General features: G+C 40.2%; 1 protein-coding gene across 2 annotated transcripts in view; it reads left to right on the forward strand.

Moving 5' to 3' along the window:
- camkmt (calmodulin-lysine N-methyltransferase) overlaps positions 1–22628 on the forward strand; it is a 374342-nt gene that overhangs the window by 337041 nt on the left and 14673 nt on the right. Inside the window, exons 9-10 of one of the 2 annotated variants that reach the window (XM_061970365.2) lie at positions 1816–1879; positions 10854–10985. In XM_061970365.2, coding sequence (XP_061826349.1) covers positions 1816–1879; positions 10854–10985 — 196 coding nt within the window. The remainder of the gene's footprint in view (positions 1–1815; positions 1880–10853; positions 10986–22628) is intronic. The other variant, XM_061970447.2, reaches the window with a different exon arrangement.

Below are 22628 nucleotides of genomic sequence, written 5' to 3' on the forward strand. Positions count from 1 at the left end.
CTGAAAAATGAGATCATCTTATTCATCGCATTATTTCAGTCATTAACTATTTATTCATTAGAACTTTATATATATGTATTCCTTCAATTATTTGTGTAGAGTGAGCACAGGAAGTGAACAAATGTGTTAGAAATTGCTCTGAAATGAAAAAGGGGTAGGATTAAATCCGCTCGGCTTCTTCTTGCTCCTTTTTGGACATGTTGTAATGAGAACCTGGAAATATGTGATTTATAATATTGTAGTTGCATTCAATAAAATCAACTGAGGAAATCAGTGTATTTATGAAAATGAAATGTACTTTTCAATAGAGTGGACTATTGAGACCCAAAAAATCATTCATAGAAAGTACATTTATTGTAGAGATGTCCGATAATATCGGACTGCCGATATTATCGGCCGATAAATGCTTTATAATGTAATATCGGAAATTATCGGTATCAGTTTCAAAAAGTAAAAGGTATGACTTTTTAAAACGCCGCTGTACTTAGACTTAGACTTACACTTAGACAAACTTTAATGATCCACAAGGGAAATTGTTCAACACAGTAGCTCAGTTACAATGATGGAAAGTGTAAGGATGGAAAGGACAATGCAGGTATACATGGACTAATATAGCGACAAAAAATCTAACAAATATACAAATATATACAGAATAATATATATACAGATATATTATATTATGTCTATAACATATATACACTATATACAATATACAATATATACAACACATGTACAATATTACAGTATATACAGTATATGTGACAGCAGCAGCATAAAATAGAGAGTAGATCCAGCAGGAAATAGAAAATAGACATCATAAACAAAGAGAAGTAGCTAACATGTCAGGTGTCAGGTAATAGGCAAATGTCATCTATTGCTGTATGGCGAGTGATTATACAGCTGGATGGAGTGTGGAATGAATTACGGAGTGGTACACGGACGTAGGGAGAAGTACGGCTTTTCACACACACAAGTGAATGGAATGCAAACGCATACTTGGTCAACAACCATACAAGTCACACCGAGGGTGGCCGTATAAACAACTTTAACACTGTTACAAATACGCGCCACACTGTGAACCCACACCAAACAAGAATGACAAACACATTTTGGGAGAACACCCGCACTGTAACACAACATAAACACAACAGAACAAATACCCAGAATCCCTTGCAGCACTAACTCTTCCGGGACGCTACAACATTGTTACATTGTTTAATGCATCCAGCGGAGCATCACAACAAAATTAGGCATAATAATGTGTTAATTCCACGACTGTAGATATCGGTATCGGTTGATATCGGAATCGGTAATTAAGAGTTGGACAATATCGGAATATCGGGGGAAAAAAGCCATTATCGGACATCTCTAATTTAATGCAATACGATTAAGTGTACTTTTTTACTCGTATTGCATTAGTTTTTTTTGTCATTAGCTTTCCTTGCCGATTGGCTGGGAGAGGTCACGTGACTCCACTGCCTTCATATGTTGATCTGCTTGAACTTGAATTGAAGTTCCCACACATGTTTCCTACCAGCCTGGCTTTTGTGTGTGTGTATATGTATGCGCACGTTCTCCCACCTGCTCTTCACTCGTCCGCGATAGCGCGCAGATTCCAATACGCTTTCGGAAATCAAAAAACAAAAAAGCAGAGCGTCTTACTCATGCAAATTGTTTTTTTGTTGTTGTTTTTTTCCGCTCGCTCGGATTTCTTCGCGGACGAAATAGGAATAAACAAACTGCTGCTTTTATCTGCGGCTGCCATCACGACTATGCATGCTAACCTCTCGCCTGTCTCTTTTTTTTTTTTTGCAGTTTGTTTCTCGACCAGTACAGAGGCAGCCTGGTTGATGCTATAAGGAGATTACTGCAGCCCGACGTAAGTGTGTGTGTGTGTGTGTGTGTGTGTGTGTACTGTACATATCTCTGCTTATCCCCCTCCCCCCGCCCCCATTCCTCCTCCTTTCAATCATAATTAGGCCTCAGTCAAAACCCTATAAGCATTAATAGTGTAACAGGATTAATATCATGTAATGCTTTAATGCTTATGCATGGCTCTGATCTCCATGGCGCTCCCTCCTGGCCTCCCCTTCATCATAAATCCCAGGCAACGTCTCCCTTTTGGCCTCCCGATAAGACCCCCTGCTGTGACAGTCAAAGCTGAGGGGGGAATAAAGGCAAAAAAAAAAAAAGGCCGGAAGAGATAGGGTTGAGATTTGTGTTCCTCTGAAGAAGGCGTTTTAAGTACAGAGGCCAGGCTGCGAGAGGGAGAGTTGTTGGGAAGGAGATGAAGAAAAAAAAAAAAATACGCCACTGATGGAAGGAGGAGAACTTTGCTCTTGATGGCCAAGAAGAAATGCTTTATTGAAGTGTTTGAGGGGCCATGGAAATGCTTCAGTGTTTTTTTTGTGCACCAAAAATGCAACATTGCAGCCATGTCGGTTCCATCGGATCATAATGAATTTGCTCTAAGGCGGGGGTGTCTAAGTCGTTTTCACTGAGGGCCACGTCGCAGTTATGTTTGGCCCCAGAGGGCCGCTTCCAACATTGAATACTATTATTACACAATTTTGTTAAGCATTTTATTAGTTGATTTTTTTTTTTTAACTAAAATGTAAAAAAAATACGGTAAGTTGCAATAATTTCATCTTAAAATATAATGTATATTAATTTGTATGGTTAAAAAACGGCAGCTCAGTTGCCAGAATTTTATTGTAAAATGTAATGATTTTTTTTTACTGTAATTTATAAAATTCAAATTTAATGGTAAAATTTTGGCACCTGAGCTGCCTTTTTTTTTTTTTTAACCGCAAATCAAAAACGGCGAATCAGAGGCAAGAAAAGGCAGGTCATTCAAACTAGTAAGCAAAATAATAACAGTTACGCACTCATGTCACATGACAATGTTGGAGTCGGAGACAGAGGGACGCTTCAAGCTGACGACTCAAAAAAAAAAAACATACCGTATTTTTCGGAGTATAAGTCGCTCCGGAGTATAAGTCGCACCGGCCAAAAATGCATAATAAAGTAGGAAAAAAAACATATATAAGTCGCACTGGAGTATAAGTCGCATTTTTTGGGGAAATGTATTTGATAAAAGTCAACACCAAGAATAGACATTTGAAAGGCAATTTAAAATAAATAAAGAATAGTGAACAACAGGCTGAATAAGTGTACGTTATATGAGGCATAAATAACCAACTGAGAACATGCCTGGTATGTTAACGTAACATATTATGGCAAGAGTCATTCAAATAACTATAACATGTAGAACATGCTATACGCTTACCAAACTATCTCTCACTCCTAATCGCTAAATCCCATGAAATCTTATACGTCTAGTCTCTTACGTGAATGAGCTAAATAATATTATTTGATCATTTACGGTAATGTGTTAATAATTTCACACATAAGTCGCACTAAACTATGAAAAAAATTGCGACTTATAGTCCGAAAAATACGGTACTGGTTTTTTGTCATTTAGAGAAAAATGCTGTAAAAACCACACTAAATTTCACAATTTTACCATGAAATCTATTGCTACTTTTACATAGCACAATTTGATGGATAACTTGCTTTGAAATCATTATTATTAGTATTCATTTCTATTTGATAATATATTTTTGCATAATTAGACAATATTTAGGTTAACATAATTTGCAATTACATATCCCAAAATACAACGAAAGAATACATTTAGTAAGAAACGTTTCAGTACTTTATTGATACATATAATTTCCAGGCTTTCGAGGGCCAAATAAAATGATGTGGCGGGCCATATCTGTTCCCCAGACCTGGAGTTTGATACCTGTGCCCTAAGGCAAGGGTGTCAAACGTACCAGGCCCGCGAACAGGTTTTATCCGGCTCGCGGGATGAGTTTGCTAAGTATAAAAATAAACCTGAAATTTTTGAATGAAAGAAACAGCTGTTCTAAATGTGTCCACTAGATGTCACAATAGCAATTATTTGTATCTTTGTAGATGATGCAACATATCTACGAAGTAAACCGGTACCGCCGGGTACTGATTCACGTAAAATCGGGCAGTACCGTATTTAGATGCCTTGGGTGGCCAGGGAAAACACCTGGCGAGCAAGCAGGTGTATTATTGGTGTACTACCTCCTGGTAATGTTGTAATTTTCCATGGCAGCAAAGCAAGCATGCCTCATAGAAAGCGCATAAAAGCAAGGCTCCACTTTCCAAAAATGCGCTACCTCAATGCTAATTGACATTAGATATGCCATGTACATGCTACTGATTAGCATTAGCAATTGATTTCAACACCTCCAAATTTGGTAATGAAAACTTACAACTAAGATGCACGTTACATTCATACAGAACACTTTGTAGTATTCAATAAAATACAAGACTGTTACATTAGACTACTTCCTGACTACGGCAATAAAACTAGGACAAACTGAAACGAATGCATACTTGAACATGAGAATCAGAAGTGTAAGAAACAGGATACACCAACATGATAGCACATTTGTCATTATCACCTCATGGTGTTAAATAAAATAAAAAGATTGTATTATCAAACAAATTAGATACTGAGAATTGGTATTGTATCGGTTCAAATGTGAAAGGTATTTATCCCTACTCTGGACGAAAGTCCAGTTTTCTGGTGTCCAGGGACCTCCTCCAGTTTCACCAGGGGTGACAATGAGGCGTGACATGAATGCTCTAGCGCAGTGGTCTCACACACGCGGCCCGCGAGACGTTATTTTGCAGCCCCCAACTTAATATGAAAGTTTAATGTTAGTGCGGCCTGCGAGTATACTTGCCAACCCTTCCAATTTAACCGGGAGATTCCCGAATTTCAGTGGCCCTCCCGAAAATCTCCTGGGGCAACCATTCTCCAGAATTTCTCACTCGGACAACATCATTAAGGGCGTGCCGTGATGGTACTGCCTTTAGTGTCCTCTACAACCTGCCGTCGCGTCCGCTTTTTCACCATACATACGGTGTGCCAGCCCAGTCACATAATATATGCGGCTTCTGCAGACACACCTAAGTGACTGCAAGACATACTTGGTCAACAGCCATACAGGTCACACTGAGGCTGGCCATATAAACAACTTTAACACTGTTACAAGTATGCACCAAAAAGGAATGACAAACACATTTCGGGAGAACATCCGCACCGTAACACAACATAAACACAACAGAACAAATACCCAGAATCCTTTGCAGCCCTAACTCTTCCGGGCTACAATCTACACCCCCCCTCATCTCCCGGATTCGAAGGTCTCAAGGTTGGCAAGTATGGCATACCTATGGCATATATTGTAGCGGAAATAACATTATTCTCTGTGCGTCGGCTAAATACAAATATATTCCACAACCCCGAACATGTCTTTTTGAAAGCCTGCAGTGAAGAGAAAGGTTAGTGATGAGCAAAGACAATTCCAGGAAAAGTGGGAGATGCAATATTTCTTTGTTGAGCACGGGGGCACCCCGACGTGTCTTATTTGCACAGAGAAAGTTGCGGTGCACAAGGAATACAATTTGAAACGTCATTATACAACTAGACATGCTGAGGAGTATGCAAAATACCAGGGAGATGAGAGAGTGAATCGGGTTACAAATGTTAAAACCAGTCTACTGAGGCAACAAGATTTCTTCAAGAAAGCAACCGAAAATAATGATGCAGCAGTCAAAGCTAGCTACATGGTGAGTGAGATGGTTGCTAGGGCGGGAAAGCCATTCAAAGAAGGTGAATTCATTAAAAAGTGCATATTAGATTTTTTTTAAGAAATCTTTTCTTGCGGCCCAGACTCACCCAGTTTCTGAATCCAGTGGCCCCCAGGTAAATTGAGTTTGAGACCCCTGCTCTAGCGTGTCCTAGGTCTTGGCCTATGTCCGCTAGAACACCTCTACACACTCGGCCTTAAGGCGTAGAGCTTTCTCTCTGAGCTCCCCCCGTATTTTCCGGACTGTAGAGCGCACCGTGCTATAAATCGAACACATTAAATTTTAAAAGATTTATTTTTTCCATATATTAGCCGCACCAGTCTATAAGCCGCAGATATATACGTTGTGAAATGAGTTGTTTACACGGAAAAATGTTAGAGGTGTTTATTTGTATACCTCAATTGTTTCCAAACGGTGTCTGTAACGCGGCAGTAAAATGGCTGATCAAACAAAACAGAGGTCGTCGTCATGAACCCACGAGCTGCTGAAGCTAGCTCTCAAATCAGCTAAACAGATTCAATAAATTAACGGTAACATTTTTGGTGAATTTACAAAACTGAAACAATACAAAAAAAATGGCATTGTAAGTTAGTAATACTAACAGACACTTGTAAACGTGTTAGCATATTAGCTCATGCAAATGACGCTAACTTCATCACATTACGATAGCATGTAGAAATATGCATAAAAACACTATACATGGGACGGTTTAGTAAGTATGAATAGTTTTAGTTACATTGTGAAACCTACAAACGTTGCTTTGAGTGAAGAATGATGAATCCATACGAGTAGGAACGCTATGGACGGCTAGAAGACGGTTGGTTGAAAGCTCTGTCTAAACAAAAGGGTAACACAACACTGCAGGGCCTGCAGTCTACAAACTCGTTCAAAAGATGGCGCCATAGCACAAAGAATGACACACCTACACAGAAAAATGTTAGAGCTATTAATTTGTATACCTCAATTGTTTCCAAACAGTGTCTGTAACGCGGCAGTAAAACGGCTGATCAAACAAAACAGAAGTCATCGTCATGAACCCACTAGCTGCTGAAGCTAGCTCTCAAATCAGCTAAACAGATTCAATAAATTCACAGTAACATTTTGGTGAATTTACAAAACTGAAACAATACAAAAAAAAATGGCATTGTAAGTTAATAATACTAACAGAGACACTCGTAAACGTGTTAGCATATTAGCTCATGCAAATGACGCTAACTTCATCACATTACGATAGCATGTAGAAATATGCATCAAAACACTATACATGGAACGGTTTAGTAAGTATGAATAGTTTTAGTTACATTGTGAAACCTACAAACGTTGCTTTGAGTGAAGAATGAAGAATCCATACGAGTAGGAACGCTATGGACGGCTAGAAGACGGTTGATTGAAAGCTCAGTCTAAACAAAAGGGTAACGCAACACTGCAGGGCCTGCAGTCTACAAACTCGTTCAAAAGATGGCGCCATAGCACAAAGAATGACACACCTACACAGAAAAATGTTAGAGATATTAATTTGTATACCTCAATTGTTTCCAAACAGTGTCTGTAACGCGGCAGTAAAACGGGTGATCAAACAAAACAGAGGTCGTCGTCATGAACCCACTAGCTGCTGAAGCTAGCTCTCAAATCAGCTAAACAGATTCAATAAATTCACAGTAACATTTTGGTGAATTTACAAAACTGAAACAATACAAGAAAAAATGGCATTGTAAGTTAATAATACTAACAGAGACACTCGTAAACGTGTTAGCATATTAGCTCATGCAAATGACTCTAACTTCATCACATTACGATAACACGTAGAAATATGCATGAAAACACCCCTACAGACATCACACACGGGACGGTTTAGTAAGTATGAATAGTTTTAGTTACATTGTGAAACCTACAAACGTTTTGAGTGAAGAATGAAGAATCCATACGAGTAGGAACGCTATGGACGGCTACAAGACGGTTGAAAGCTCAGTCTAAACAAAAGGGTAACGCAACACTGCAGGGCCTGCAGTGAACAAACTCGTTCAAAAGATGGCGCCATAGCACAAAGAATAACACACCTATACAGTCTCTTTGCTTGTTTTTTTTTTCAAAACTATTTGCATTACGGCGGTCAGCAAAGAAAAAAATTAGCCGCAGGGTGCAAAGTGTAGGAAAAAAAGTAGAGGTTTATAGTCCAGAATTTACGTTATTTACTCGTGAAAAATTGAGTAGAAATGTAAGGTCCTGGTCAAATTATTGTTGTTATTCATGTGTGTGTTTATTCTCCCTCTCATATAATAATATCTCTTTAATCCCGCCGAGATAATTCAGGAGCTAATATGATTTGAGGGGCGGCGATCAGACACAACATCGCTGCCACAACAGTCCTGGCCAAATATTGAATCATTCGCTAAGCTGATTAAACAATTAACAAAAACCCCGACTTCTCCCATCTAATGGCACTAATTTGTTGTTTGTGACAAAGGTGCGCCATCCGGGTGGGCCAGATCCTCTTAATCAGCTGATTAATGCGGGACTGGGGGGGGGGTTATCTGTTTGATTTTTTGTGTGTGTGTGTGTGTGTGTGTGTGTTGTTTTCATTGGAGGCGTTACATGAAGACCGCTGGATGTTTGGCTGAAAAAACGAAAAAAGAGCCAGCGAACAGTGTTGTCCTGCTGCTTTTCTGTTAATTTGTCTGTTTGTGCGTGCGCCTCGCTTTGCTCCGTTCAATTAGAATAATGACAACACGATCAGCGTGAAATAAAACTAAAAGCTGGAGGATTTCAAAGAAACTTTGAACCTGTTGCTAATCCTCTTAGTACGCACAGGACAACACACACACGCGCACACACCACTGGTGAGATTATTGATACGCAACATCACACCTGTTTCCTATTTCTATGCGGCTTTGATTTGTTTTGTTGTGGTGGAAATAAAAGCAAAAACAGTCTTACTGCTCCTCCACGTGCACGCTCATCACAGTTTTGTACGACCATGTTGAAAATGTTTTGATTGATTGATTTGGGACTTTTATTAGTAGATTGCACAGTACAGTACCTGTTCCGCTAAATGGTAACACCCGAATAAGTTTTTCAACTTGTTTAAGTCAGGGTCCACGTTAATCAATTCATGGTACACACATATATACTATCAGCATAATACAGTCATCACACAAGTTAATCATCAGACTATATACAAACCCCGTTTCCATATTAGTTGGTAAATTGTGTTGGATGTAAATATAAACGGAATACAATGATTTGCAAATCCTTTTCAACCCATATTCAATTGAATGCACTACAAAGACAACATATTTGATGTTCAAACTCATAAGCTTTATATTTTTTTTGCAAAAAATAATTAACTTAGAATTTCATGACTGCAACACGTGCCAAAGTAGTTGGGAAAGGGCATGTTCACCACTGTGTTACATCACCTTTTCTTTGAACAACACTCAATAAACGATTGGGAACTGAGGAAACTAATTGTTGAAGCTTTGAAAGTGGAATTCTTTCCCATTCTTGTTTTATGTAGAGCTTCAGTCGTTCAACAGTCCGGGGTCTCCGCTGTCGTATTTTACGCTTCATAATGCGCCACACATTTTCGATGGGAGACAGGTCTGGACTGCAGGCGGGCCAGGAAAGTACCCGCACTCTTTTTTTTACGAAGCCACGCTGTTGTAACACGTGCTGAATGTGACTTGGCATTGTCTTGCTGAAATAAGCAGGGGCGTCCATGAAAAAGACAGCGCTTAGATGGCAGCATATGTTGTTCCAAAACCTGTATGTACCTTTCAGCATTAATGGTGCCTTCACAGATGTGTAAGTTACCCATGCCTTGGGCACTAATGCACCCCCATACCATCACAGATGCTGGCTTTTGAACTTTGCGTCGATAACAGTCTGGATGGTTCGCTTCCCCTTTGGTCCGGATGACACGATGTCGAATATTTCCAAAAACAATTTGAAATGTGGACTCGTCAGACCACAGAACACTTTTCCACTTTGCATGAGTCCATCTTTGATGATCTCGGGTCCAGAGAAGCTGGATGTTGTTGATAAATGGCTTTCGCTTTGCATAGTAGAGCTTTAACTTGCACTTACAGATGTAGCGACAAACTGTATTTAGTGACAGTGGTTTTCTGAAGTGTTCCTGAGCCCATGTGGTGATATCCTTTAGGGATTGATGTCGGTTTTTGATACAGTGCCGTCTGAGGGATCGAAGGTCACGGTCATTCAATGTCGGTTTCCGGCCATGCCGCTTACGTGGAGTGATTTCTCCAGATTCTCTGAACCCTTTGATGATATTACGGACCGTAGATGTTGAAATCCCTAAATTTCTTGCAATTGCACTTTGAGAAATGTTGTTCTTAAGACTATTTGCTCACACAGTTGTGGACAACGGGGTGTACCTCGCCCCATCCTTTCTTGTGAAAGACTGAGCATTTTTTGGGAAGCTGTTTTTATACCCAATCATGGCACCCACCTGTTCCCAATTAGCCTGCACACCTGTGGGATGTTCCAAATAAGTGTTTGATGAGCATTCCTCAACTTTATCAGTATTTATTGCCACCTTTCCCAACTTATTTGTCACGTGTTGCTGGCATCAAATTCTAAAGTTAATGATTATTTGATTATTTGGGGCGGAGGGGTTAGGTTTGGTTGATATCAGCACTTCAGTCATCAACAATTATATCATCTGAGAAATGGACATTGAAACAGTGTAGGTCTGACTTGGTAGGATATGTACAGCGAGCAGTGAACATAGTGAGCTCAGAAAGCATAAGAACAAGTATATACATTTGATTATTTACAATCCGGGGAGGTGGAATGTGGTGGGGTGAGGGTATTAGTCTAGGGTTGTAGTTGCCTGGAGGTGTTCTTTTAGTGCGGTTTTGAAGGAGGATAGAGATGCACTTTCTTTTACACCTGTTGGGAGTGCAGTCCATATTGATGTGGCATAGAAGGAGAATGAGTTAAGACCTTTGTTTGATCGGAATCTGGGTTTAACATGGTTTGTGGAGCTCCCCCTGGTGTTGTGGTTATGGTGGTCATTTACGTTATGGAAGTAGTTTGACATGTACTTTGATATCAGGGAGGTGTAGCAAATTTTATAGACAAGGCTCAGTGCAAGTTGTTTTACTCTGTTCCTGCTCATCAACATCATCTTCCACCAGGGCGTGGCCTTGGTGTTCGCCCCACTGCGAGGCGACACCCTGCGGATGTTCTGTCAGCTGGCCCAGCAGGCTGGACTCTTGGTGTCTCAGCGCCAGCAGTATGACACTCAGGTGTGGGACGTGCATCTCAAGGTAAGCAACACACCTGACCGTAGGCGCCGATCCCGTGGGTGCTTCGGGGCCCGAGCACCCACGTGGGATTGATGGCAACTTTCAATCTTCAAAACAATTTTGGAAATATCAATGTTGTTGATGTTAAATTTGTGGTGAGGTTAGTCAGTTTTACATGACATGAAAGTCACAAATCATATAGTCTATCATAGAGATGTCCGATAATGGCTTTTTTGACGATATCCCGATATTTTCCAACTCTTAATTACCGATTCCGATATCAACCCATACCGATATATACAGTCGTGGAATTAACACATTATTATGCCTAATTTTGTTGTGATGCCCCGCTTGATGCATTAAACAATGTAACTTTACCATGAATTGATTAACGTGGACCCCGACTTAAACAAGTTGAAAAACTTATTCGGGTGTTACCATTTAGTGGTTGATTGTACGGAATATGTACTGTACTGTGCAATCTACTAATACAAGTTTCAATCAATCAATCAAAAACAAGGTTTTCCAAAATAAGAGAGCAACTTCAACTCCAGTTATGGAAAAAAAATGCCAACATGGCACTGCCATATTTATTATTGAAGTCACAAAGTGCATTATTTTTTTTAACACGCCTCAAAACAGCAGCTTGGAATTTGGGATATGCTCTCCCTGAGATAATCCTAATACCCACTACAACTATGGGAAATACTATACTTGATACTTGGTGGTAGCGGGGGGGGGGGGGGGGGGGGGGGGGGGGGGGGGTTGGGGGGGGGGGTGTATATTGTAGCGTCCCGGAAGAGTTAGTGCTGCAAGGGTTTCTGGGTATTTGTTCTGTTGTGTTTATGTTGTGTTACGGTGCAGATGTTCTCCCGAAATGTGTTTGTCATTCTTGTTTGGTGTGGGTTCACAGTGTGGCGCATATTCGTAACTGTGTTAAAGTTGTTTATACGGCCACCCTCAGTGTGACCTGTATGGCTTTGATCCTTGCATTCACTTATATGTGTGTAAAAGCCGCATATATTATGTGACTGGGCCGGCACGCTGTTTGTATGGAGGAAAAGTGGACGTGACGACAGGTTGTAGAGGACGCTGAAGGCAGTGCCTTTAAGGCACGCCCTCAATAATGTTATCCGGGTGGAAATCGGGAGAAATTCGGGAGAGGGCACTGAAATTCGGGGGTCTCCCAGGAAAATCGGGAGGTTGAAACCGATACCGATAATTTCCGATATTACATTCTAAAGCATTTATCGGCCGATAATATCGGCAGGCCGATATTATGAACATTATGAACTAATGACATAGTCATCTTGACGTTGAACACACTGCACAAAGCAAATGAAGGGCATACTTTCTCAACAGCCATACATGTCACACTAAGGGTGGCCGTATGAACAATGCCAACACTGTAATAAATATGTGCCATATAGTGAAACCCCACTAAACAACAACGACAAACACATTTTGGGAGAATATTTGCAACGCAACACAACATAAACACTACAGAACACATTCCCAGAATTCCCTGTAGCACCAACTCTTCCGGGACGCTACAATATAAACAAACGCCATCGGTGGATCTACACCTATACAACATACAATAGCGTATCTAGTCGATACTACTATGATTACATCGATATTTTTCAACATCACCAAATTTTCTTTCGTTTTTTTGGAATGTATATTATATTTCTAAACTCAGAAAATATGTCCCTGGACACATGAGGACTTTGAATATGACCAATGTCTGATCCTGTAACTACTTGGTATCAGATTGATACCCAAATTTGTGGTATCATCCAAAACTAATGTAAAGTATCAAACAACAGAAGAATAAGTGATTATTACATTTTAACAGAAGTGTAGATAGAACGTGTTAAAAGAGAAAGTAAGCAGATATTAACAGTAAATGAACAAGTAGATTAATAATTCATTTTCTACCACTTGTCCTTAATAATGTTGACAAAATAATAGAATGAGAAATGACACAATATGTTACTGCATATGTCAGCAGCTAAATTAGGAGCCTTTGTTTGTTTACTTACTACTAAAAGACAAGTTGTCTTGTACGTTCACTGTTTTATTTAAGCACAAACTTGCAGTAAGAAACATATGTTTAATGTACCGTAAGATTTTTCTGTTAAAATATAGCCAAAAATAAAAATATTTGTGGTCCCCTTTTTTTAGAAAAGTACCGAAAAGTACCGGAATACTTTTGGTACCGGTACCAAAATATTGGTATTGGGACAACACTAATACACACACGCCGAGCAGCTACTGGCGCCTATGCACCTGACCATCAACAATCAACCCTGAACCGTGAAAGAGTGTAAACCAGTAGGGAGCAGACCTTAGTCAAGGATGGTCTCGTTCAGAGGTGTCCAAACTACACCAGCATCTTCAATTTGGCCTGTGAGATGTCTTGAGTTTTATAAGGCATCCGACCGCAGGGAGATATCAATTCATTTTAAAAGTCAAGATTATATGCTGCTGAATTTTGAGTAATTCAGGTCTACGACCACTTTTCATGCTCTCAATTTAATTAAACACACTTACTTATATGACCCAATGCAAACAACCTTCCCTTGTCATGGTGCAAAAAAAAAAAAATCTAACAAACCCAAAATGCCAACAGACATGGTCGCAAATTAGGGATATCATAAAACATCTCCATGCACCATAAACAAATTCCGTAGTACACCCATTTAAATCCATTACAAAGCATGATGGGAAATATACAAAACATTATCTCCACAGTTATCGATGTTTGGCGCATTTTAGCTGCTTGATATTTCTGATTGATTACAAAACTTTAAGGAGGTTGTCACGGAAGTACAGGTAGGAGTCCAACTTTCACATAATATTAATATCTAATTTTTACAAGGGCCTTTAGAATTGTCCTAACTTCCCCCTGAAAATGCAGCCAACCCCACTAACAACATGACAAACCCACTTAAAAACCCAACCAGTAGCACCACACCAACCAAAACAACCGACCCCACTATCCACCCTTTCCAACAGACCAATTTGATCAACCTACTAACTAACCCTTCAACAACTCGATCCATTCCGTGTGACTAAACAGCCACAACCTAACTGACCCCCAACTCCAACCCACTAAATTAACCAAACAACCCAACCAACTACAAAACCCAAAACCACTGAAGTTGGCACGTTGTGTAATTCGTAAATAAAAACAAATTACAATGATTTTTCAACTTATATTCAATTGAATAGACTGCAAAGACAAGATATTTAATGTTCAAACTGAGAAACTTCATTTTTTTTGCAAATAATCATTAATTTAAAATTTAATGGCAGCAACACATTGCAAAAAAGTTGGCACAGGGTCATTTTTACCACTGTCCTTTTAACAACACTCAGTAAAGGTTTGGGAACTGAAGAGACCAATTTTTGAAGCGTTTCAAGTGAAATTCTTTCCCATTCTTGCTCGATGTACAGCTTAAGTTGTTCAACAGTTGTGGTATTTTAGGCTTCATAATGCGCCACACATTTTCAATGGGAGACAGGTCTGGACTACAGGCAGGCTAGTTTAGTACCCGAAGCCACGCTGTTGTAACACGTGGCTTGGCATTGTCTTGCTGAAATAAGCAGGGGCGTCCATGATAACGTTGCTTGGATGGCAACATATGTTGCTCCAAAACCTGTATGTATCGTTCAGCATTAATGGTGCCTTCACAGATGTGTAAGGTACCCATGCCTTGGGCACTAATACACCCCCATACTATCACAGATGCTGGCTTTTCAACTTTGCGCCTATAACAATCCGGATGGTTCTTTTCCTCTTTGGTCCGGAGGACACGACGTCCGCAGTTTCCAAAAACAATTTGAAATGTGGACTCGTCAGACCACAGAACACTTTTCTACCTTGCATCAGTCGATCTTAGATGAGCTCGGGCACAGAGAAGCCGGCAGCGTTTCTGAGTGTTGTTGACAAATGGCTTTGCATAGTAGAGTTTTAACTTGCACTTACAGATGTAACGACAAACTGTAGTTACTGACAGTGGTTTTCTGAATCGTTCCTGAGCCTATGTGGTGATATCCTTTACACACTGATGTCGCTTTTTGATGCAGTACCGCCTGAGGGATCGTAGGTCCGTAATATCATCGCTTACGTGCAGTGATTTCTCCCGATTCTCTGAACCTTTTAATGATATTACGGACGGTAGATGGTGAAATCCCTAAATTCCTTGCAATAGCTGGTTGAGAAATGTTGTTCTTAAACTGTTCGACAATTTGCTCACGCGTTTGTTGACAAAGTGGTGACCCTCGCCCCATCCTTGTTTGGGAATGACTGAGCATTTCATGGAAGCTGCTTTTACACCCAATCATGGCACCTACCTGTTCCCAATTAGCCTGTTCACCTGTGCGATGTTCCAAATAAGTGTTTGATGAGCATTCCTCAACTTTCTCAGTCTTTTTTGCGAAACGTGTTGCAGGCATCAAATTCCAAATGAGCTAATATTTGCAAACAATAACAAAATTTTCCAGTTGGAACGTTAAGTATCTTGTCTTTGCAGTCTATTCAATTGAATATAAGTTGAAAAGGATTTGCAAATCTTTGTATTCTGTTTTTATTTACCATTTACACAACGTGCCAACTTCACTGGTTTTGGGTTTTGTAAAACTCGACCAGCTAGCTCACTAAAGCCCAATAGATCCCAACCAACTGGCCTATTCTACCACCCTACTATCTAACCCACCTAACTAACTAACCCACCCATATAAACCACCAACGAACCCAACAATCAATCTACTAAGTGACCAAGCCACCCAACTAAAACTAAATCCCAATAAATCCTATTCAACTGGCCTATTCTACCACCCTACTATCCAACTCCCCTAACTAACTAACCCACCCATATAAACCACCAAGAACCCGACCAAAATCTTCGCCTGACTCAACGGGTATGCCTAACAAACGAAGCACTGTGAGAAGTAAGCCTTAAAAAGAACATATGATATAATACATAATATTACAGGCTCCTTTAACACGGCGGGCTTCGAAAAGGACTTGAGTTAACGGAGGCGGCGTCCAGCTGTTGAGTCCATTACTCACGCAGCAGCCGCGGAGGAAGTGGACACCGAGGAGCGCGCGGCCGTAATCGCTGCTGGGACAATTGGACAGTGAAGTGGACGTTACAGTGACTCACTTTGACTCATCAAATGTTATTACACAGTTGGTGCACGGGGAGGCGCACTCTCAACTCTGACCATGTTTTTTTTTTTTTTTTGGTTGGTTGGTTATTGCTAAAAAAAAAAAAAGAAGTAAAAAAGCAAAAAAACATTTTGAAAATGTATATATTTTTTTCCAATAATAAAGATTAAAAAAAAAAGAATAAAAAAAAGACATACACTCACTGGCCACAACTCGAGATGTCCGATAATGGGCTTTTTTGCCGATATCCGATATTCCGATATTGTCCAATTCCGATATCAACCGATACCGATATATACAGTCGTGGAATTAACACATTATTATGCCTAATTTTGTTGTGATGCCCCGCTGGATGCATTAAACAATGTAACAAGGTTTTCCAAAATAAATCAACTCAAGTTATGGGAAAAAAAATGCCAACATGGCACTGCCATATTAATTATTGAAGTCACAAAGTGCATTCTTTTTTTTTTAACATGCCTCAAAACAGCAGCTTGGAGTTTGGGACATGCTCTCCCTGAGAGAGCATGAGGAGGTTGAGGTGGGCGGGGTTGGGGGATGGGGGGGGGATAGCGGGGTGGTGTATATTGTAGCATCCCGGAAGAGTTAGCGCTGCAAGGGTTTCTGGGTATTTGTTCTGTTGTGTTTATGTTGTGTTACGGTGCGGATGTTCTCCCGAAATGTGTTTGTCGTTCTTGTTTGGTGTGGGTTCACAGTGTGGCGCATATTTGTAACAGTGTTAAAGTTGTTTATACGGCCACCCTCAGTGTGACCTGTATGGCTGTTGACCAAGTATGATTTGCATTCACTTGTGTGTGTGAAAAGCCGTAGATATTATGTGATTGGGCCGGCACGCAAAGGCAGTGCCTTTAAGGCTCGCCCCCAATATTGTTGTCTTTGTGGAAATCGGGAGAATGGTTGCCCCGGGAGATTTTCGGGAGGGGCACTGAAATTCGGGAGTCGCCCAGGAAAATCGGGAGGGTTGGCAAGTATGACCGGGAGACGTAACAGCTATGTACTTCTCCCTACGTCCGTGTACCACTCCGTACAGCGGCGTTTTAAAAAGTCATAAATTGTACTTTTTGAAACCGATGCCGATAATTTCCGATATTACATTTTAAAGCATTTATCGGCCGATAATATCGGCAGTCCGATATTATCGGACACCTCCAGCCACAACATTAGGCACACCTGTGCTAGAGAGGCCCAGTGCATAAACCGTATCAAAGATTCTGCCTTTGCAAAGATAATCAGGATCACTTTTGGGTAAGAAGAGAGAGAAATGGGAGAAAAATGCGGATGCCGCATTGAAGATAAGAAATTGAACTATTGGAGGAATTGATCTGGAATAAGATCAATTCGGGTTTTAGTGCGCACGGACACACACACACACTCGCACACATAAGCAGGGGTCATGTGCTGCATGCAAATATGAGGACAACTTGGAGTGCCCCCTCACATCTGAAGGTGATTAAAGTCTCCTCTGCTTATCTTCTGATAAGCACACCGAGTGTGTGTGTGTGTGGAATATATGTATATGTATACGTGTGTGTGTGGGGGGAGGTGCCTGATTGACCATTCTAACTCGCACACACACTGCTTAAAAAAAAAAAAAGATATATCACCAGCTCGCACAGACCAGACATCACTTAGACGGCACACTGGCGAGACATGACACGCAAACACACGACGTGATGATATCACACCCAAACATGCACGTCTATACACACACACACACACCAATAAGCAGCTGCTCCTCATTTACACTGCAGATTAGCTTTCCTTCTCGGAAAAAAAAGAAAGAAAAAAAAAAGAGATTTGTTTACTTGCACCGAGAAAAGAAGAAAAGAGAATATCAAAACCTGCAGTGTGGATGTTTTACGTCACGTCGGCTTAAAGCGATCAAAGACCGAATCCGTAAGCTTCTTTCTGACGACGACGACGACGAAGAAGTGACACTGAAAAGCTTAGAAGTAAGCGGAAATGTTCTATTTTACAAGTTTCGGTGTAAAACAAAGCGAGAGAGAATTCAAGTTACTTTGTGATGGATCAGTGGTTCTTGAACTTTTTTTCCAAAAGTACCACCTCAGAAAAAAATTGGCTCCCCAAGTACCACCATAATGACCGACATTAAAATACGGTAGCATAGTAGGCCTAAGCATTCATTCAAAACAAGGCAGAGGTTTGATTTAACAAGTAGATTTAATATTGTTGGCCACTGTAACATCACACACAGTTTGAACAGTAACCCTGTGTTTGAATATTTAATTAAGTGATTCTTTGGCGGATCACTAGATGGAGCCTGTGTACCACTATCGTTTGAGAATCACTGTGAAAGATTAATTGCAGTTAGTGGCGCTCTAATTGAAGGACAATAGCTCCCCGCTGCTGTTTTTCACGCAGGTGATTGGTACCAAAGCGTTATTTTTATGTGTGCAGTTTAGGGATGGGTACCGAATCCGGTAGTTTTTTTGGCACCGACCGAATCCCGCTGGCCCTACTGAGCACACCCGGTGCACTTCGGCACTTGGCGTTCACTCTAGCAGCACTGAGAGTGAACTCAGCCAAACTACCTCCATGTAATGTTGCAATTTTCAATGCCAACAAAGGAATGGACTCAATAAAAATACTCAAATGTAAGTTAAGTAAGGCTCCACGTTTCCAAAAATGTGCTAGCTTGATGCTAATATACATTGGCTTTGCTATTGACAAGCTACCGATTAGCATTAGCCATTTTACATGGCGATTTCAACACCTCCAAATTTCTTATTGAAAACTACAACTAAGATGCACGTTACAATTACACATCATAAGTACAATACTTAAGAGTATTAACTCTTTTAAGGACGCAACAAAAAACACAATAAACTATACACTACTGCCATCTAATGTAGAGATGTCCGATCATATCGGACTGCCGATATTATCGGCCGATCAATGCTTTAAAATGTAATATCGGAAATTATCGGTATCAGTTTCAAAAAGTAAAATGTATGACTTCTTAAAACGCCGCTGTGTACACGGACGTAGGAAGAAGTACAGAGCGCCAATAAACCTTAAAGGCACTGCCTTTGCGTGCCGGCCCAGTCACATAATATCGACAGCTTTTCACACACACAAGTGAATGCAAGGCATACTTGGTCAACAGCCATACAGGTCACACTAAGGGTGGCCGTATAAACAACTTTAACACTGTTACAAATATGCGCCACACTGTGAACCCACACCAAACAAGAACGACAAACACATTTCGAGAGAACATCCGCTCCGTAACACAACATAAACACAACAGAACAAATACCCAGAAACTCTTGCAGCACTAACTCTTCCGGGACGCTACAATATACACCCCCCCTCCTCCCCCAACCCCGCCCACCTCAACCTCCTCATGCTCTCTCAGGGAGAGCATGACCCAAATTCCAAGCTGCTGTTTTGAGGCATGTTAAAAAAAATAATGCACTTTGTGACTTCAATAATAAATATGGCAGTGCCATGTTGGCCTTTTTGTCCATAACTTGAGTTGATTTATTTTGGAAAACCTTGTTACATTGTTTAATGCATCCAGCGGGGCATCACAACAAAATTAGGCATAATAATGTATTAATTCCACGACTGTATATATCGGTATCGGTTGATATCGGAATCGGTAATTAAGAGTTGGACAATATCGGAATATCGAGTATCGGCAAAAAAGCCATTATCTAATGTCTTGGCAAGACTCAGAAATGTGATATTAAAACAAGACATAACAACTGGACAGCAGTTATCATAATCATCTAATGCTTCAATTAAAATGAGATTTTATTAACGAAAACACTTAATGTTAGTCAACACACACAAAAGTACCGGAAATTGGTACCGTTGATGACCGGTATCCGCGAATAGGTATCGTACCGATTCAAATGTGAACAGTACCCATCTTTGGTGCAATTATTTAATCTTGGTGATGAGTCGGCTCCCGACTCTAAACAAAGCCAGAAGCCAATGTAACAGTTCTGCAAAAAAAAAAAAGGTAAGCACTATAAAATGTTCCTTTGGTGGTTTAAAATTTGTGTCTAGGTAATTTTTTATATTTGAGCGTCTCGTCGGGAAGTCGACCTACTTTGTAAATAGTCTCCCCATTATATGGGGTGGGGAACCCAACACCGGAACACTGTGTATTATTCAAAATGATTAGAATTCTATATTTTGCCATAAAAACCGGTTTTATTTCTCTTTAAGTCAGTAATTAATTAATTACAATGGAGCGTGTTATTTTTAGAGATGTCCGATAATGGCTTTTTTGCCGATATCCGATGTTCCGATATTGTCCAACTCTTAATTACCGATTCCGATATCAACCGATACCGATATATACAGTCGTGGAATTAACACATTATTATGCCTAATTTTGTTGTGATGCCCCGCTGGATGCATTAAACAATGTAACAAGGTTTTCCAAAATAAATAAACTCAAGTTATGGAGAAAAAATGCCAACATGGCACTGCCATATTTATTATTGAAGTCACAAAGTGCATTTTTTTTTTTTTAACAGCTTGGAATTTGGGACATGCTCTCCCTGAGAGAGCATGAGGAGGTTGAGGTGGGCGGGGTTGGGGGGGCGGGGTTTTAGGGTTAGCGGGGGGGTGTATATTGTAACGTCCCGGAAGCGTTAGTGCTGCGAGGGGTTCTGGGTATTTGTTCTGTTGTGTTTATGTTGTGTTACGGTGCGGATGTTCTCCCGAAATGTGTTTGTCATTCTTGTTTGGTGTGGGTTCACAGTGTGGCGCATATTTGTAACAGTGTTAAAGTTGTTTATACGGCCACCCTCAGTGTGACCTGTATGGCTGTTGACCAAGTATGTGTTGCATTCACTTGTGTGTGTGAAAAGTCGTAGATATTATGTGACTGGGCCGGCACGCAAAGGCAGTGCCTTTAAGGTTTATTGGCGCTCTGTACTTTTCCCTACGTCCGTGTACACAGCAGCGTTTTAAAAAGTCATACATTTTACTTTTTGAAACCGATACCGATAATCTTGAAACCGGTACCGATAATTTCCGATATCACATTTTAAAGCATTTATCGGCATCGACATCCCTAGTTATTTTCATAACACTAATTACATTGGATGCATGTTTCTCTATGCGCCTTTGCTTTTGCGTCAAATCTAGTTTTACAGTGTCACAGTGCAAATGTTTATTTCTTCTTCTGTTATTTCATTTCATAATTTGATGTTTTGGTTTTTATTCCATGTCCCACATACATATTTGAAATAAACATCACGTTACACACAGATCACATGAAACATATCAAATAAGTAGAGTAGTAAAAAGATTAAATACAATAATTAAATGAAACTAATAAAAAAAACGACTTTCATTGCCGTTGTTATCCAGGCCCTGCAAGAAGGGAGAGAGAGAGAGGCTTATTGGAAGGAGGGAGTCTCAACAATGAGACCACTACGCTGCTTGGTCATCACTGTTCATTTCGTAGGAGCAGATCCTTTCGCATGTTCATAGATACCATCTTCCTCCTTCATGATGGTTGCAGCGTTTGAGCGCCGCAGCTAATGTTGATCGGCCTTTTGGGGTGAGGCGTGGCGCAGTTGGGAGAGTGGCCGTGCCGGCAACCTGAGGGTTCCTGGTTCGATCCCCACCTTCTACCAACCTCGTCACGTCCGTTGTGTCCTTGAGCGAGACACTTCACCCTTGCTCCTGATGCATACTTGCCAACCTTGAGACCTCCGATTTCGGGAGGTGGGGGGTGGGGGCGTGGTCGGGGTGGGGCGGGGCGTGGTTGGGGGTGTGGTTAAGAGGGGAGGGGTATATTGACAGCTAGAATTCACCAAGTCAAGTATTTCATACATATATATATATATATATATATATATATTTATATATAGATATATAGATATCTACATCCTGAAAATATGCAAACAAAACTGTGTTTAGATAATTGATACTTCAAACTTGCATAAATAAATATTAAGGAATATAACATAACTTGGCTTCTGAGAGTTTCAAAATGTAATGAATAAAATGCTAAAGTTGTTGATAAACAAGCAATTATTTTAATAATTAAATATGGTCATTTTAAATTAATTATTATGATAATTTAAAATAAATTATTTCAAATATGTTTATTTTAATGTATAATTCTATGGCTGGATGTAATAAGGAGTCAGGAAAAAATACAAATAAAAATAAAATTAATTTTGATGATTTTAGCAAAATATAGTAAACATGTATTTAGTTGGTTTTTTTTAAATTAATAAATATATTTATTTTTAGGTAAGATAAACATAATAATGCAATTTATCTCTAGTCTGGATGATTTAGTTCTTGTCACCCTGTTGTCCTCCCGTCATGAAAAAAGGCTGACTCAGGTCCGCATGGAGCTGGAGGGGGCGTGGCTTCTAGCTCCGGCTGAAAATCGGGAGATTTTCGGGAGAATATTTGTCCCGGGAGGTTTTCGGGAGAGGCGCTGAATTTCGGGAGTCTCCCGG

Source organism: Nerophis lumbriciformis, linkage group LG02, assembly GCF_033978685.3.
Source record: "Nerophis lumbriciformis linkage group LG02, RoL_Nlum_v2.1, whole genome shotgun sequence".
In the NCBI taxonomy this organism is placed as follows: Eukaryota; Metazoa; Chordata; class Actinopteri; order Syngnathiformes; family Syngnathidae; genus Nerophis; species Nerophis lumbriciformis.